We start from the raw sequence: 18,902 nt of genomic DNA on the forward strand, positions 1-18,902 counted from the left end.
ACTTAACAGTCTTTAATGCTAAATTCTAAATGAAATACAAACAGTAAGAATTATCATTAAAGCTACAAAACACAGATTTCTTTTATTTTGCTCTTCGGTGAACATTAGTGACAGTCAGGTTTACGAGGTCTTTTAAGCACCTTACCTTTTTGCATCAATGGGGTTTATATTTTAAAGCCAGTGACGTGTCTGATCATTTATTAACCATGGTTATCTGTGGGGGAGAGGAAAAAAGCATAAATTACACTTCACAAACCAAATACACATAAAAACCTGAACAGGTTTGGTTTTTAAAACATTTGAATGTTAAATGTAAGTGTCTTAACAGCTACCATCACATTAATTATTTGTGTGCATCACAGAAAACGTGCATATCTAACGTACTTGTTGCGGATACGAACGCTGCACTGCAATCGTGCATTTATAATACAGACCGGCGGAATGTTCTCAACTTTGGCCAGCAGTTTCCACTTTCCTTCCGAGTTTAGCTCCAACCCTGATAAAACACTCGTGAACAAGCGAACAATACTCACGGAATATGTGTAAAACTGCGACAAACATTTAACTACATATAATTTCCCTTCTACCGTCTTCCACCCGGTTCCTTTCACCACGCGCTTCACTGAAATGACTGTCTCGAATTTCGTCTCCTTACAACACAGCTGTCTTATTGTTCTTGGCAATTTAATTTAAAATGACAAAGAAATAAAGCAGGACTGTAACGTAATTCATTAAAACCCAGAACAAAATGTATTAACAGAGCTTTTATAACTGACGGTTGACGAAGCCCGTCAAGTGCTTCAACGTTACCAGCAGTATTTTTTACCTGAGGTAAATATTATAAATGTAGCTTCTAGTATCACTATTTAGCACAACACATACTCTAACAAAATAAATATTAATTAATTATACTAAATTTTCAGTAATATCGTTTCAAAAATGTAAAGTTTACTTACCTCAGGGTACAAACAAATGCCGGTCTGGAGTCCGAACTCCTCACCTCAGTTTGAAAAAAAACTGTCACGTCACGAGGCTCATCTTCGCTTATGGTGCAACGCATATATACGCCACCAGAGGGCACTTTTGCGATTATTTGTTTTTAATGCCCCTTCAGGTTAAATTAAACAAACATTGACAATTTAGAATGTACAAAATAAAGAAAACACCTGGTAATTCACCAAAAACGCAAACTGCACTGTAAGTTTCATGCTAATGTACAAACTTGCATAAAAAAGCTCACAGGAAATAAATCATACACTAAATATTAATAGCCTATTTGTTGACTCTCTCTTTATTTGACCACAGCCTATTGACACAAAAAGGTTTGTGAATGAGTTGTGTAGGTTTGTAAATTAGTTGTGTAGGTCTGCAATTATTGTGTAATCTTTAGTTTACATTTCAGTCACAAAACGTGAATTATAGAACCATTTTAATAAAAATGGTTCTTTGCCTTCCAAGGGTTCTATATGGAACCCTTTTTTTGGTAAAAGGTTCTATTGGCCAAGTATAGAACCCCACGGTTCTATATAGAACCTCAAGGAACCTTTTTTTTTTAGAGTGTAATCACTGAATAATTTATGTTCTGCCAACTCTGTAGAGTTAATTTAACACTGGGGATTTTCCTGTGTTCTCATGTAGTATTAAAGGTTATTAGGTCAAACCCTGCAGAGAACAAACATACTTGTAATGCACTGTGAGTCACTTTGGATAAAAGCATGTGCCAAATGCATTAATGTAAATATAATCTTTATACCAGATCAAAGAATTACCACATCCAGAAAAATGGCCAATTCTCCTCCATTACTAGGTAAGTGATTTTCCTATAGCATTAAAAGCAGCATTAGTAAAATCTTTTTGCGTGCACTATAGTGACAGCAAAAATGTCTGCTGGTTAGAACAATGAAAACACTGGCAGTGGCATCATTTCAAAACTAGCACAGTAAAATAAACATTTTGTATGTTTTGACAAATATTTACTTTGGTTAAACAGATTTACCTTGGCGGTCAATGGAATGGAGGTAAGTTATCAATCAGTTTAGTTATAGCAAGCAACATTTGATTCAGCCATCTGTTGTTACAGATAAATTTTAAATCTATTGGGATCTCCTAAATGCAGAGGAGTCTAAGATGGCAGAATTACCAGAAGTTAGTTATTTTCATTTGTGAAGTTTTAAATATGGATTTATTGTCATGACACGGTAGGAGTGACAGGGCGCAAACGCAAAGTTCAAAAATAAATAACATTTAATGATAAAAACACAAGGAATGACATGGTGAATACAGGGAACACAGGAACATCAATACAGGGAACAGACGGGGTAGCAATGACAATAATCCGGCACAGGCTGACAGAACAAAGGCGTATAAATACAAACACAATCAAACATACAACAGGTGTGGTGTGTTGGCGTAATTAGTCCATGAAAGTTCAGGGCTGCGTTCAGCCCCGACAAAACGTTGCACAACGTTTATTAAACAGAAACGGTGATGCGTTGAACTCCCTTGTGATGACGCAAGAGTTGCAACTACGGTAGCTGAGAGGCCATTCTTTGTGTTCTTTTTTAAATGTTTCTGGGGCCTGATGAAATCGTTATAAATGTGTGTTTACTACTGTAAAAGACCCTCAATGTTACAGTCACTGACCTTGCCGTCCAGAATGAAAGACAACATTCCAACTTGAACCCATTGAGCGAGCTGTCTCTTTACTACCGCGTGGTTTGTTACATCTTGCCACTGATTGGGCCGACATTTCTGACACACCCACCAAACAAGAGAAAACGCTTCTAAAACCTGTTGCATTCCGTTGCACACCGTTTCCAGGAAACATGTTGTTCAACCCGGAAACCGTAGCAAAACGTTGCACACCGGTGTGAGATTGAACGTGCCCCAGGTGAAACGGAACTAGCCATGACATTTATCTTACAAAATCACATTGATTACCTTTAGAAGGCCTTTATTTATCTCCCTGGAGCTCTGTGAAGGATGGATCATTATTAATGTTCATTCATCACGTCATTATCTCATTAACTAAAGCAAACACCGATCACCATAATGGTGGTTTGTTAAAATGGTAATATTTTTTCAAGATTAATAGAGGGTGCAAATGTGATATTGATTGAATGCAATTAACATTGACAAATCAATGCATTGATTCAATGGTTTCTGTCTTGTTCCCTGCTATCTGGGAATCTAATAACTTACATTACACATTTGAAATAATGTCATAAAAATGTTTTTGGAATTTTGTGTCTATGTTTTTGTTTATAAGTACACGTTAAATGTGAATGCTAAAATATTAAATTTTCATTCAACAAAGGCTGTAGTATTGCAATTTTGTTTTACTTGAAAATTGCTTATAACTTGTTTAATGTAATGTAAAATTTTAATTGTTAAAATGTTTGAAAATCCCCTTAAAATGCTCTACTGTTTAATTTTTTGTTTTTTATAACTAATATCAGTGATGAGAAGAAGAAATTCTTGTTGGAAAAATTTGAATGCTTTCGTCTTGGAAACTCTGATGTCAACACTCTCAGAATTCTTCTGCATGGACCAGTAGGTGCTGGAAAGTCAAGCTTCTTTAACTCTGTGGATAGTGCTCTTAAAGGCCGAATTACTGGCAGAGCCCTAGCAGATTCAATGTCTGGCACAAGTTTTACTATAAAGGTAAGACTAGTCACTACAAGGAATTTGAGTTTGAATGTGTAAATGTACAATTAAATTAGTTTACATTTAGTAAATTAACATATGTAAATTAAATTTTTTATCCTGAATAAGGCCAACAGAAGACATGATAACATTTATGATAAAATCAGTTTTTAACAGGCATTTTTTCACTGTTTACAAGAGTATGTGTGGGTTTTACTTCTAGCCCAACATCTACAAACTGAAAATGGAAGAGACTACACTTCCTATCGAATTGATTGACACCAGGGGTATGGAAAATGAAAGTGGAATTGGGATGAAGATTGATGACATCGTCAGAATATTACAGGGTCACTTTGAAGTTAGTAATAATTTGAAAAATTAAGTTTCATTAATTTAAATAATTTTTTGAGTAGAATTTTGGTTTGAAGCTGTGGTGGTAAAGATGAGTAAAAATCTCAAAAAGTAATTATTTTCATACAGTGGTGTGACACAATTTTGATTTCTGTAGAAACAATTATCACTAAATCAAAATATGCAGAGCCACTGAAACATTGTTTGAAATTAGTTTTAAAGGGCCCATATTATGCAAAATCCACTTTTACAAGGTTTACCACAACCACACAATGAAAAAAATCACCTACTCCTCATTCTTTAATTCCATTAAACCAAAGTAGTCTCATTAGACATGCAGTTTTAATTCTCTTGGTAATGTGATGTCATACTGACAAAGTCCTGCCCACAGCAACTGACTGACTGGTTAACTTTAACCAAACTTTTATGGGTGGTTTCCCAGACTGGGATTAGCTTAAGACAGGACTAGGCCTTAGTTTAATTATGAAATATAACTAGTTTGAATAAACATGCCTTACTAAAAACATACTGGCGTGCATTTTAAGGAAAAACAAAGGGCACTGATGTATTTTAAGATATGTCAGTGCATGTTGTTTTCAGTTTGGACAGCTCTTATATTTATTTTAGTCTAGGACTAGTCTAATCCCTGTCCGGGAAACCACCCCTTAGGGGGCAGTTTCCTGGAAAGGGCTTATCTTAGTCCCAGACTAAAACCTCTTTCACACAGGATTTGGTCAAAATACCCATAAAATTGGCAGATAAGCTTCTGTGTGAACGCAAACATGTCCCGTAAATGTTCTGGGATTGCTCCCGGAAAGAGAACCTAGTAAGATTGCCATAAGATACACAGAAAGCCCTCAGTGTGAACAAGACGCAGAAACAATGCCGTGTGACAGTGAGGACGCGCGTGTCACCGCAACAATAAAGTTATGGTTCAGCTCTTTAAAACGAGGGATTTACATGCAGATCAACATTCATGACGAGAAACAGGGCTTCACATTAACACCCGCCAACCCGCCAAATGCGGGTAGATTTCAACTGTGGTGTGTAAGACAGCCAATCCCACTAGCCACTTTGGCAGGTTGAATTTTTTATTGTAGTTTTCTTAAAAGGTATGCGAAATGCCAAACAATGCATAATACGACAATGGCCGCAAACTACAACTCCCATGAGCACTCCCTGCATCCAGCACAACGTACACTGCAAAATCCCCGGTGTTAAATTAACACCGGCTCGGTGTTTATATGGGTACCACCAGCAGGGTGTTAAAAGTAACACCGAAGCAGTGTTAGAGTTAATTAGATAATTAAGCAATCATTTGAGTGATTATTTGATTATTGAAGACACCTGTTGATAATGAGCCAAACTACATCTACAATTTCCAGTCACTGCCTTAGATAAAATCAACTGAAAAGACATCACTCTTATTACAAACCAGACTGACTTTTGCATACTTTGAAATTGTTTGGTCACCATTATGGTGATCTGTGGTTCCTTTAGTTGGGCAGTTTGACTCTTGTTTCTGCCTTTGATGTCTTTGCAACAGTGTTTACTGAACACATTATTTGTTGTAAAGGTTGTTAAAGCAAAGTTTATAAAGTTTTTTTTATAACAGAGATTGTAGATTGAAGTAAATTGTTTACACAGTCAGAAAATTCAGTATTCATGGAAAATAAAATGTTGACCAAATATATATTCTCTATTGGTTTTAACTTACAGAGCTTTTCAAATTTTGTTGTTAACAATACTTGCTGGAAAGTTTATATTGTGCCTCATGTGCAGATATCATGAATCACCCCATTAATCGCAACAAGGGTGACATAATTTATGTTGCAATGCATGATGGGAGTCATGAGTTTTATACTATGGTGGATCCCAGCATGCTTTGCAACATTATGTTTGTCACCATGATTCCGATTAGTGGGGTGACTCATGATATCTGCACGTGAGGCGAAAAAGTATTTCCAGCAAGTATTTAACAATACAATTTGAAAAGCTTGGAAAGCTATGTTACTGAAGTCCGGTGGAGAGTATATATTTGGTCAGCATCTAGTTTTCTATGGGCGCTGCATTTTTTGACTGTGTAAACAACTTGCTTAGATCTATAATCACTGTTATTAAAACTATATGAACTTTGCTTTAACAACCTTTACAACAAATAATATGTAAACACTGTTGCAGAGACCTCGAAGACAGAAGCGGGAGTCAACCCGCCCAATTAAAGGCACCACTGATCACCATAATGGTGACCAAACAATTTCAAAGTAGACAAAAGTCAGTCTGGTTTGTAATAAGAGAGATGTCTTTTCAGTTGATTTTATCTAAGGCAGTGACTGGAAATTGTAGATGTAGTTTGGCTCATTATCAACAGGTGTCTTCAATAATCAAATAATCACTCAAATGATTGCTTAATTGTCTAGTTGGCTCTAACACTGCTTCGGTGTTTCTTTTGACACCCTGCTGGTGGTACCCATATAAACACCAAGCCGGTGTTAATTTAACACCGGGGATTTTGCTGTGTACACATAGGCAGCCTATAGGCAGGCCTACATTAGGGGTTGAGTTTTTTTTCTGTGCCCGTCTCGCCAGCGCCAGTGTTGGGTGTAACTAGTTACTAAGTAATTAGTTACTGTAATTAAATTACTTTTCCTTTGAAAAAGTAAAGTAAGGGATTACTGTTATTTTTCTTGTAATCTAATTACAGTTACTTCTGATGTAACTAAATACTGTGTATGGACTCTGAACAATTATATAATACAATAGTGGATTTAACATGGTTTAAGTTTACAATTCTCACTATTAACTCGTTGATTATTAGCATTAATATTAATGAGATGCTGGCTGTTTATTAATACTTAATAGCACATATTAATGCCTGATTCTTCAAAACCTTATTCTACAACCTTAACCCTCCCCATTTCTACCAATACTTAAAATGTATAACTTCTTTAGTATTAGTTGTTGGAGTATATTGAGGCAAAAGTAGTTAATAGTTAGTTAATAGAGAGAATTGGACCCTAAAGTGGGACCAGAATAATTGATGTACTTTTATATATTATTTATTCGAGCCATTTCAAGCCATTTCATTATTTATTCGAGCCATATCCTTGTATCATGTACTCAATAGGATTTAGAAAGTAATTAGTAATAAGTAATTAAATACTTTTTGGAGAGAGTTATTTGTAAAGTAATCTAATTACATGATTGAAGATGTAATTAGTAACTAGTAATTAATTACTTTTTTTGAGTAACTTACCCAACACTGGCCAGCGCATGCGTCAGCGCTGCTTCCATTTATCATAGAGAAGATTTTGACGCAGTCTGAGCTCATACACACTTCGTGAAAGATTAAACAATTGCATGGAAGTTATTGAAGAGATTTAAATTGTGTGCACACTCTCTGAAGCAAGATCCTGGGTGCATTTTCCGTGTATTTTCTGTAATGTCTGTGTGAAAAGGTCTTAAAATGCATGTTTGAGCTCCCCTAATTTCAAAACATCTTGCACTGATATATGTTAACAGTGCCAATGTTTTGTCTCAAGATGCACACAAATAGTTTTTGTAAGGTATGTTTTGAAAAAAAAAAACTACTTAAATGTCCTAATATAACCAAGGTCTAGTCTTGGATTAATCTAAACATTGTCTGGGAAACTGCCCCATAAACTTTAAAAACTTTTCTAAATGTGTTTGTTAGCTCAGTGTTTCCCAACTCAGTCCCATGTGGGTCCCTCCCACATTTTAGACAAAACTGGACATGTAAAAATACATCTGGTTGATGAAGCCACATATGTCAGCGCTTTACTGCTCCCAAATGTATGCATGTCACTCCCAATGTTAGCCAGGAGAGAGGCAAATGAACAAAGATGACATGCTTGTTGCTTGATGGAGCGACAGCAGTGAGTAGAAAAAGTTTACAACCAATAAAACAGTCCAGTGACAAACTCGATTGTATTATATATATATATATATATATATATATACAATAATACCGCCCCTTAATCTGCACTATCCAACCACAGTGCTGCCATTTAGTGCAGAGAGAAAGAGGAAGAAACTTATTGAAAGCACTTTTAGGAAGCAGGAACATGAAGTAGAGCCCTGCAAGCCCGTCGGGGCCTGACAGGCTAAGCCCATTTGGGCCGGGCTCGGGCCGTTTTTTTTTTACAGACCGGGCTCGGGCTTATTTTAACGTCTCTCCTCATTGTGTGTGTGTTTGCGTGTGTAGCAGAGACAGCGCGCATCTGAGGCTTACATTAATGGGTTTATCCTTTAAACGTTACTTTTGCTACGTTTACTCCTTTCATTTACACACCACCGTTTTCGACCCTCATAAACGGATTCGTTCGCAAAAGCTGCAGACCTTGTTTTAGTTTGAGAACTCAAGACGTTGCGCTGCAGTGTAAATGAACGTAGATAGAGTCTTATGTAAACGAACAACTCATGTTAATTCATTTTCAAAGTAAAAATTATTTTTATTCAGGTAAATGGAGGTTTGCAACGGAGGTTTTGCCAAAAATAGTAAACATCTACCAACCAGCTATTATAAACGCTATATCAGATTGTTTTAACATGTATCCTTATAGAAAATGTCTGTTTTATATTTATGTTTGAGTATTGTTAGGTTTGAATATTGTTGTAATGTTGTTGTTGTTTTGTTTAAATTTATTTAGCTTATTACGAAAGATAGACCGTAATTTTAAACGCCATACGTGTTGTAAAGATTAATTTGAAGGGAGAATTGTAATGGGTGAGACATTATTTTCGAGTTTAATTTAAGTTTTTCTTGCTACTTTAAAATGAATTTCGTTTCATATAATTTGTCTCTTAATTTTAATCGATGTTTTGTTGATAAGTTTTGTGAATATAAATGAATAAACACAAAAAATCTATGTCATATTAATATTTAATGCTCGTTTAGCCGATTGCGCTTTTTGCTATAGCGGAGGACGTGCACGGACCTCGCACACTTTTAAAAATTAACGTCATACTAATTTTTATTTATTAATTGCACACTGAACAGCGACAGTTAAGGGAAGATAAGTTATTTAGTGTTTTTCTGAAGAATACAGTCAGTTCGTACAAAAATGTTCAAATGGACTATAAGATCATAAATATGAACTGTGAACAATGAACTATTAACTCCCTACATTAAAGCAATAAGCATTTCTAATCTGTAGGCTAAAGCTATACTTCACCTCTTATTACGCATCCGAGAAAGAGAGCGCGCATCAAAGAGCGCGCGCGTCAGAGAGAGCTTAAAAGTGATTGATATTGGTCTCAGGTCAGGTCGGGTTCGGGCTGAAAAAATTGCAGGCCTTGTCGGGCTAGGGTCGGGTAGGGCTTGAACACTTCGGGCCAGGGCCGGGTTAGGGCTGGAATTTTTGGCCCGTGCAGGGCTCTAACATGAAGCAGGAACATGAAGCAGGGGGGGGGCAGCACAGTGGCACAGTGGCTTAGTGGGTTGCACTGTTGCCTCACAGCAAGAAGGTCGCTGATTCGAGCCTCGGCTAGGGCAGGTGGCCTTTCTGTGTGGAGTTTCTGCATGTTCTCCCTGTGTCAGTGTGGGTTTACTCTGGGTATTCTGGTTTTCTCCCACAGGCCAAAAACATGCAAGTTAGGAAAATTGGAGATACCACATTGTCCCTCCCCCAACCTGTGGATGGATCAACTTGTCTGAATAAAACTTGTGTATGGATTAACTGATTCTTGCCATGAATATAGCCGTTGATGTTGGAATGGTGTAAAAAATAAAGGAAGAACATGAAGCAGTGTATTTGTCCATATTTGTGAACAACAGGTTCCATTTACACAGAATTAAGTATGTGATGTGGACATCCAGGTCTTAGGAGGTTAAAAACTGCATGTTGTGTTAACTTGTGTTCATTTGATTCAGTATTAATGTTATTCTTTCTTTTAGAATGAATCAGACCAACCTAAAAATGCAGAAAAGAACAAACCTCTGAAAGACAAGATTCATTGTCTGGTGTCTGTTCTTCCAGCTAACAATATATCAATCATGGGAGATGATGTCATCATACAAATGAGAAACATTCGTTTGAAAGCCCGGGATTTTGGTAAGTCCTGTAAAAACATCTCTAGTTTCTGTGACATGTTGTTAAGGTTAAACCTACCCAGTCTCATGTAGATGCGTATAAATAGCATAGTGTAAAAATCATGCAATATATACGCCAAATTCCACTTTGGCGGGCATATGATACGCCAGTCCTTCCCATTCACTTAAACGCCACATCTTTTTGTTGTTTTATTTATTGGTTTCTCAATTTTTTTTCAGTTTTTTAAACCATTTTCGCTTGGGTTTAGGGTTAGATTTCAGATTTGCTTAAAGAGTAACCAAACCCTAAACCAACATTTTTTTGTTAAAGATCTGTAAGAATGGGGTTTATTAGTGCTGTTCATTATACACTCTACAATATATGGTGTAAAAACGTCTAGTGCTGCCCTCTTCAGGTTGAACGGTGGCTGCTGCAGTTGAATTTTCCTATTGGATGTTGGGTCCAAAAAATACCTTGTGATGTAAGCATGTTCAAGCTCACCACGCCCTTGTTACAATCTCACCACACACTTGGTACGAGCTTAGTTCGTCCCCTCTATCTCCGTTGGGATCTGCCCACTTTTCTTGCAGTTTTCAAATATTGCCAGTGGGTGGAGTCAGGCTCTGACCAGGGGTTTAGTTATGCTTTAAGAAGGTTATTTAATATACAGGTTTCTCCATGTTTTTGTCTATATTTAAGCCATGGTCGCTTGGAGTTGGGGTTAGAATTGGGGTTTGGGTTAGGATATCATTTTTTTATAACAAAAAGTTGTTTAAACCTAACTAGAAATATGATTTCAAGAAAAACATCTTTCCTTTTTTATTGCATTAACATGTCAGAAAGATTTAACCGCAAACATGGCAAAAACTGCGACAGTGCAAAAATTGTTATAAGTCACCTGTATCTGTACATCAAAAGACTGCATGTCTAAAATCTTTATAAAGTTGATTCATTAAAGGAGGTAAAACATCAGACCACTAACCTCTAAAACTCACATAAGCTACTCAACTAAAGACAAAAATTATGCTGACGCCAACCCAGATAACAAGCACCATTGAAACACAAGAGTCAAGGGCCCAACTAAAACAAACACTGATCACCAAAATGGTGGTTTGTTGACATTTCAATATTTTTAAAGGGCCATGTCAAAAGACTTTTTTAAGATGTAAACTCTTATGTGTCCCCAGAGCACATATGTGAAGTTTTAGCTCAAAATACCATATAGATAATTTATTATAACATGTTAAATTGGACACTTTGTTGATGTGAGCAAAAATGTGCCGGTTTTGGGTGTGTCCTTTAAAATGCAAATGAGCTGATGAAATACAAACAATGACCACAATGATGGTGGTTTGTTGCAATTGAAACTCAATTGTGAATTATTTTCTCTCTGCACTAAATGGCAGTGCGGTGGTTGGATAGTGCAGATTAAAGGGTGGTATTATTATAATAAGATCACCTTATGACATCACAAGGGGAGCCAAATTTCAATGACTTTTTTTTCACATGCTTGCAGAGAATGGTTTACCAAAACTAAATTATCGGGTTGATCTTTTTCACATCTTCTAGGTTGATAGAAGCACTGGGAACCCAATTTTAGCATTTAAACATGGAAAAGTCAGATTTTCATGCCATGGCCCCTTTAAAGTAAAAACACATGTATGTTGGTAAAGAAAGGAGTTATTGCTTGCTATCTGGGAAACATAATCGAGCATACAGATGTTGTTTAATGGAATGATTTCATCACAAATGCTATCCAATCACCATGTGATATGCAATGAAGCTCATAAACAAATTTGTTATAGAAAAATGTTGTTTATTGATTGTACCACAGGCATTCCTCAAGCCATGATTGTGACCAAGGTGGATGAAGCATGTCCAGAGGTTCTAAAAAACATTAGGAACATCTACAGTAGCAGAAAAATTAAACAAAAGGTAAGTCTGTGAGAATAATGTATATGTATTTCAGCCAAAATACTCATGTTATTGAGCGTAGACAGATTGTCTTTTATATAAACTGTCTTTCGTAGACCAAGGAAAATGCATAGATTTCGTAAGGTTGTGGTGTAATATTTAACTTTATATTCTATATCAGAAGGCTTTAACTAAGTTACTGATTTTTTTAAATTGATATTTCAGATGGAGGAGTGCTGTCAAAGACTGGGAGTTCCTATGAGCTACATCTACCCTGTGAAGAACTACCATAAGGAACAAACCACTAACACAGAAATTGATATTCTGATTTTACAAGGAATGCTTAACATTGTTAACTTTGCCAAAGACTATGTTGATGACCAGAGAGACAGTTATTAAATGCCCTCATAAAACTGGTTGATGTCTAAGGTCAAGATGTATGAAAAATGTTTCCTGAAGGGGAAACAGAGAATGTAAAAAAATAGTGCATTTATCATTGTCTTTAAAGCAAAATGAAATGAACAATGATACACTCAAACTAAATATAAATGACTATAATATAATTTAAACAAGATTTATGCAATTTTCATTATTACCTTATTACATTCAGAATCAGAGATAGGCTATGTGACAGAAATTAATTTGGACCTTCATAAAACACATGATGTTTTTCAACCGAGTTGTTTTAATTGATTTAATTTGATGACATCTGTTGATTTGTTGTTTGTTATTGAACTTTAGTATACTGTATGTTGCTTTAGGTTTGTTGCTCTTGTTACCTTTATTTTACTGTATATTTTTGTTATTTTAAAAATAGATACTGTTGGTTATTTGTGGCGATGGTAAGAGCTCTGAGATCTTTGATGATCTTATATGATGTTACGTTCAAGATAAATATTAGCATGTTAAAATGACCTGTAAATCTGAGTTGATTAAACAAAATAAATTAAAGGCAGCAAAGATTTTTTCTGTGGCATTGTACTGTAACAAGTTATCTTGTTACAACCGGAAAAGTGAAATTCTTGTTTTTGTTGCAACACCTTTTTGATGATCCCATTGCGTAATCGCAATGTTGCAACAACATAGTGTGATGGTGGTCAGTTGGTAATTTTTACTATAGGTTGCTAGTTTTTTTTTCTGCTTTTAATTATTTAATGGACCAACATGCAGTCAAACTGCATATGTCCTTGTTTGCCCCAAACTAACCAGTACAAAAATTAACCTTGGTTTTACTACAGTTAATTTTTTTTTACTGTAGTAAAACCATGGTAACCACAAAATAGCCATGTTTTTGACAACCATAATTTTCAAAAAACATATTTAAACCATATTTAGTGTAGTACATGCTAATAGTAATCAATACACAAAAAAACATGGTTACTACAATTTTATGGTTCGTTTTCGTAAGGGAACTTAAAATGTGAATGATGACAACAGTTTAAAATTAATAGTTAATTTATTATCAATCCTGACAATATGTTATTTAAAGTTTTGAATAACAGTTTATAATGAAAATATGTTGCACTGGTTGAGTAACATTTTCAATGTAAACTTGAACATATGTATGATTTTCAAGTCATGTTATGGAAAAGAAAACAAGAATTTCACTTTTTGGTTGTAACTGAAAGTAATCCTGCATGTCAAAAACAATGACAGAAGGCTACCATGTGCATTCAAATGTTATGCAGAGGGACTTGTTGCAATCAGTTTCATGAAACCCAAATAGAATGTTTACTAGCTTAAAGAAAATAACAATAATCATCAATAATCTGCCAGGAAATCTGTTTTGGCAGACACAGAGCACATTCCTGTGATAGAGAACATATTTACCCTTATGCTGTTGTAGAATGTAAAACCAGACCTGGCGCCAGACACAAATTCACAGACAGGCATTTCATTTTTTGGGGGGGTGGGGAGATGTGCACAAATGAGATCAACCTCACTGCACATCAACCCTTGTCCGCTTATCAGGGACAAGTGGATTTTTTAAAACGCCAATTGAAAGAGAATTTTACTTGCTCGACCGGACAAGTAGCCTAGTCCAGTGGTTTTCAAACTGGGGGCCGCGAGATGGTGCCAGGGGGGCCCCAGTTTAATGTCATTTTATGAAATACATTAATTTATCATGAATTCTTTGTAATTAAACCTAAAAAAATAAGGCTACTAACCAAAAGCACTACAATTTTTGTATAATTTAATGTTTTTTTTTATTAAAATGTTGAGTTTTAGAACAATTTATTGTCACAAATTTGATTCTGCATCCTAGTCTCAATGGCGACCGAAACTGTAACGTTAATAATGCTAAGTTAAACAAATGAGCGCAGCAAACACAAAGTTAGTTAATAGTGTGTTAACAAAGTGGATTAAACTCAGTTAACATACTGCAGTAAGAATGTGGAGTTTTTAATAACATGATAGGCTACAGTACAGTTAAGCAGCATCACATCACGATTGAAAATGTGACACAGATTTCATATGACAGTTCACTAAACAAGTAATTCATATTTAGTCACTTACATTTTAGATGCAATGTTGACTGTTTTTGTTGTTTCAGCAGCGAAAATAGTTCAAAGACCACAGCAGAATCATAACGTGTCAGTCTCACTGCAACACCCAATCATGTAACGTTAAGCTGTGGCGCTATGCTTAGCAAACAACCAAACATTTCCACACTTACTATCGACAAACCAATACATTTAAAATATATATATTTTCTAAATCAGACCAAACACATTTGTATTTTTATTCAGGAGTTATACAAAACAAACTTTTGATAATAGTAACCTATTGATAAAAAAAGTGCAAATAAGAAAGGGCTGTTGGCTGGTGGGACAGGGAGCTAGTGAACAGGTCAAGGGAGGCCGCAGGCTCGTTCAGGGTGTGCACTAGTGACTCACAAGGCAGGCCCTCCCATGGCGCCAGGACTGTGTATAACCTCAATAGGAAACTGTAAAAATGCTCAAAACACAATTAAATTTAGGTGGAACATAAACATCTGCTCTGGACACCAACGGGTTAATGATTTGGACCACAGTACCAACCCCCTGCATAACCCTATATAACTTACTGTATTTTATTTAGGGCTGCATGATTTTGAAGAAAACTGCAAAAACGTACTAAATATGGTGATGTGATAATGCATTAATTAAATGCATTAATTAAGCCTTAAAATCAATATAAATTATTACTAAGATATATTGCAAGAAAAGTGGGCAGATCCCAACGGAGATAGAGGGGACGAACTAAGTGTGTGGTGAGATCGTAACAAGGGCGTGGTGATCTTGTACCTGCTTACGTCATGAGTCATTTTTTGGACCCACCATCCAATAGGAAAATTCAACTGCAGTAGCCACTGTTCAACCTGAAGAGGGCAGCACTCAGACGTTTTTACACATATTGTAGTATTGAAACACTTTATATCCAAATGTCAAAAAACTTACTAAAATCAATGAACAGCATTAATAAAGCCCCATTCTTACAGATCATTAACTGAAAAAAGTTGGATTAGGGTTTAGTTACTCTTTAAAACAATTCAACACCTAAAGAGTAAATTAAACATATTTAAAGTACATTGTTGTTCAGAGTTGGAGTTAATTCACAGAGTTAATCATGCCAGTTTTAACCCAACTCCTTAAAGATGTAATTACAATCCGCCCGCACATTTCAGCCTTCCTTTCCATGTATCCTGCAGATTGAACGGTAAGAAAAAACGGTTAAAGGGGTCATATTATGACTTTTTTTCAGATGTAAAATGAGTATTTGGTGTCCCCAGAGTGCGTATGTGAAGTTTTACCTCAAAATACCCCACAGATAATTTATTATAGCATGTTAAAATTGCCACTTTGTAGGTCTGAGAAAAAATGTGCCGTTTTTGGGTGTGTTCTTTTAAATGCAAATGAGCTGATAAAATGCAAACACTGATCGCAATGATGGTGGTTTGTTGAAATTGAAACTCAACAACCGAATTATTTTTTCTCCCCCCTCTCTCTGCACTAAATGGCAGTGCCGTGGTTGGATAGTGCAGATTAAGGGGCGATATTATTCTAATAAGACTTGCTACCTACATCACAAATAATGCAAAATCTGAACGACCTATTTTTTTACATGCATGCATAGAATGGTTTCCGAAAACTAAGTTAGTGGGTTGTTCTTTTTCACATTTTATAGGTTAATAGAAGCACTGGAGGGGGGGGGTTATAGCACTTAAACATGGAAATGTCAGATTGCCCCTTTAAGGCTAGACTAAGACACAAGTTTAAGCTGTCTTAACTGAAAATAACTTGCACTTACAGATCTTAAAACATGCCAGTGCATTGATTTGTCTCAAGATACCAATATTGTCATTTTCTAAGGCATGTTTATAAAAGATGCTTAAACATCTTAATTTAACTAAGGCCTAGTCCAGGCTTTAGCTAGGCCTTATAAAAACCAGGCCTTGGTCTTATGGTGTGTGTTGGTTAGGACCCCCATTCTGAAGTCATGATTCGAAAGGTTTTACAATACGGGTGGCTTATGATGCAAATGTTGAGGCACCAGATGCAACACTAACATAAACCTATATTTGTTTAACATGTGTAACTGTTGTCTGCGGTGGTAATGACCGGTCAGTACAAAAAAACTGATCAAATTGAAGATGTTTTACATTTATTTTCTATTGTTTTTTTTTTTTTACAAAAATGACCTCATGCATATTATAATTCATTGTAGTCTACAGTACATTGTTTAAAAATGCTTATTTTAGAAACAGTGTTGTAATGGAAAAACATCTTTTTACTTAATGAGGTCTGTTTACTGTCAGTGTTATGTGGGTTTGTGTGTTAAGCAAGATCTTATATGCACGTAGTATACATGTGCATACTTATAAAGTGATTCAATTTTGCTTTGCAATTATTGAGAGCTGCTTGCAGAAGTAAATTATAAGAGTCACATACACTGTTAAATTAATTTTTTTTTTTGGAACTAAACATGTTTAATCATGGTAACAAATTGCTAAATTACAGATAATTTGCACCTGCTGCAAATCACAAGAAAACAGATCAGGTGATATCAAATAAAGAGCAGGTGATATCAAAACTGAAAGTATCCACTTCTAAATTTAGTCGCTTATAAGATAAAAAAAGCTGTGTTTCCAAGAAACACAGCAGACACTCCTCAGACAGACCTGCTGGTAAGTCTTCTCTAATCAGTTTATAGTGCATATATTCAGCAAATCAAAAAAGCACATACATATTTAATTTGATAAAACAAACAAATGCCGCTTTGCTGCATAACCTGTTTGTGTTTCATAAGATTCCAATTCAGATGGTTGAGTTTAATTTCAAAGTTTATAGTCTGATATGTTTGTAGCAAAAGCCAATAGTTACTGAGTTTCTTTGTGACTCAACTATTTAAACATGTATGTCTTTTCTAAAACATCTCTGAATTTTCCATGATGTTGCAAATGTTACTGGATATCAGTATGATGTGAATGACAACAGGACTAAGTGGACCAGGAACTAATAATAATGACGATTATTGTATTTGATTAAAAATTAAGTAATCATTTATTTTATATTAATATAATAATTAATATAATTAATAATAAGAAAATAGTGAAATTTTGGTTTTAAGAAGTGCACCATACATGAAACTTCCATTAAAATGTATGAAGCTTTTTGTGATTCATATAAAAAAAAATCTCAAAGAAATAGCTTTAAAACCAAACAAGCAATAGGAAAAAGACTGGCAAACAGACCGGCCCTAATGTGCGGGTTGGGTCCCTGGGTAGAAAAAGAACATTAAAGTCAAGAAAAAAGACTAAATCGTAGCAGTAGAATCTTTTATTTCAGCTTTGTTGTTTGCTGATCTTTGGTGTTGTATACAGTAGAAATATGCTATTATTATGCTAACCAATATTTTATCTCAATTACTCCAAGATTAATACGCAAAACATTGAGGATGTGGCCATTTTATTCTCCTCCTCCTCCTCCTCCTCCATCGTTGGGTAAGAGATTTTCTTCTTACGACAATTAATGAAAAGGTACTGTATCTTCCTAGTACTTGGCAATATTATTTTGTAAATTAAGCATGTCCTTCATAAACCATATATTAGGTTTTATACTTGTTTTAAAGGTCATATGATGAAATTTCTTGGTGTCCCCAGAGTGCATATGTAAAGTTTTAGCTCAAAATACCACAGATAATTAATTATAGCATGTTAAAATTGACACTTTGTAGGTGTGAGTGTTGTTTTGGGTGTGTCCTTTAAAATGCAAACAAGCTGATGGAACGCAAACACTGATCGCATGATGGTGGTTTATTGAATTTGAAACTCAGCTGTCAATTATTTTTTCTTTCTCTTTTTCTCTCTGTATCTAAATGGAAGTGCCGTTGCTGCATAGTGCAGATTAAGGAGCAGTATTATTATAAAAAGATCCCCTTTTGAACTTGAACCTTTTGACATCACATTGGGAGCCAAATTTGAATGATCTATTTTATCACATGCATGCAGAGAATGGTTTACCAAATTATTGCACTTAAACATGAAAACAGTAAGATTTTCATGTGTTCCCTTTAAAGAAACGCTGAAATTATATAAATATTGAGATAAAAACATGTAGAAAATTATCATCATGTTTATTTAATCTATTTTGAAATACTGTACGACAAGCTTGCATTTGCCAGAGTTTTTCAGCACTTGCTGTAGAAACATTAACTTTAACTGCATTAACCAACTATTGCAATATAGCTATCTTGTAAAAGATCCCTCATTACAAGGACACCAGAATGCTTCTTTATAGCCCCAACTAGTATCTTCAAAAGCCTATGCTCTTATTACTAAGCACAGTTAGCACTAAGTTAAGGCATGTATGGTTTTACATGATCTATCACTTAAAAACATTACTCTTGAAATTTTAACTCATACTCATTTTCCTTAAGCAGAAGTTGACCCCTGGAGGA

The 18,902-nt window shown here is 35.3% G+C and overlaps 1 protein-coding gene across 1 annotated transcript; it reads left to right on the forward strand.

Annotated features, from left to right (window-relative positions):
* The first annotated feature begins 1,994 nt into the window (after positions 1-1,994).
* On the forward strand, positions 1,995-12,843 carry LOC129444931 (interferon-induced protein 44-like). Its single transcript, XM_055205961.2, has 6 exons — positions 1,995-2,018; positions 3,459-3,663; positions 3,869-4,003; positions 9,914-10,070; positions 11,884-11,984; positions 12,189-12,843. Exons 1-6 carry the CDS (start codon positions 2,008-2,010, stop codon positions 12,360-12,362), a joined length of 783 nt encoding a protein of 260 aa, XP_055061936.2. The 5' UTR covers positions 1,995-2,007; the 3' UTR covers positions 12,363-12,843.
* Positions 12,844-18,902: the final 6,059 nt, after the last annotated feature.

This window comes from Misgurnus anguillicaudatus, chromosome 3 (genome assembly GCF_027580225.2).
Source record: "Misgurnus anguillicaudatus chromosome 3, ASM2758022v2, whole genome shotgun sequence".
Classification (NCBI taxonomy): domain Eukaryota; kingdom Metazoa; phylum Chordata; class Actinopteri; order Cypriniformes; family Cobitidae; genus Misgurnus; species Misgurnus anguillicaudatus.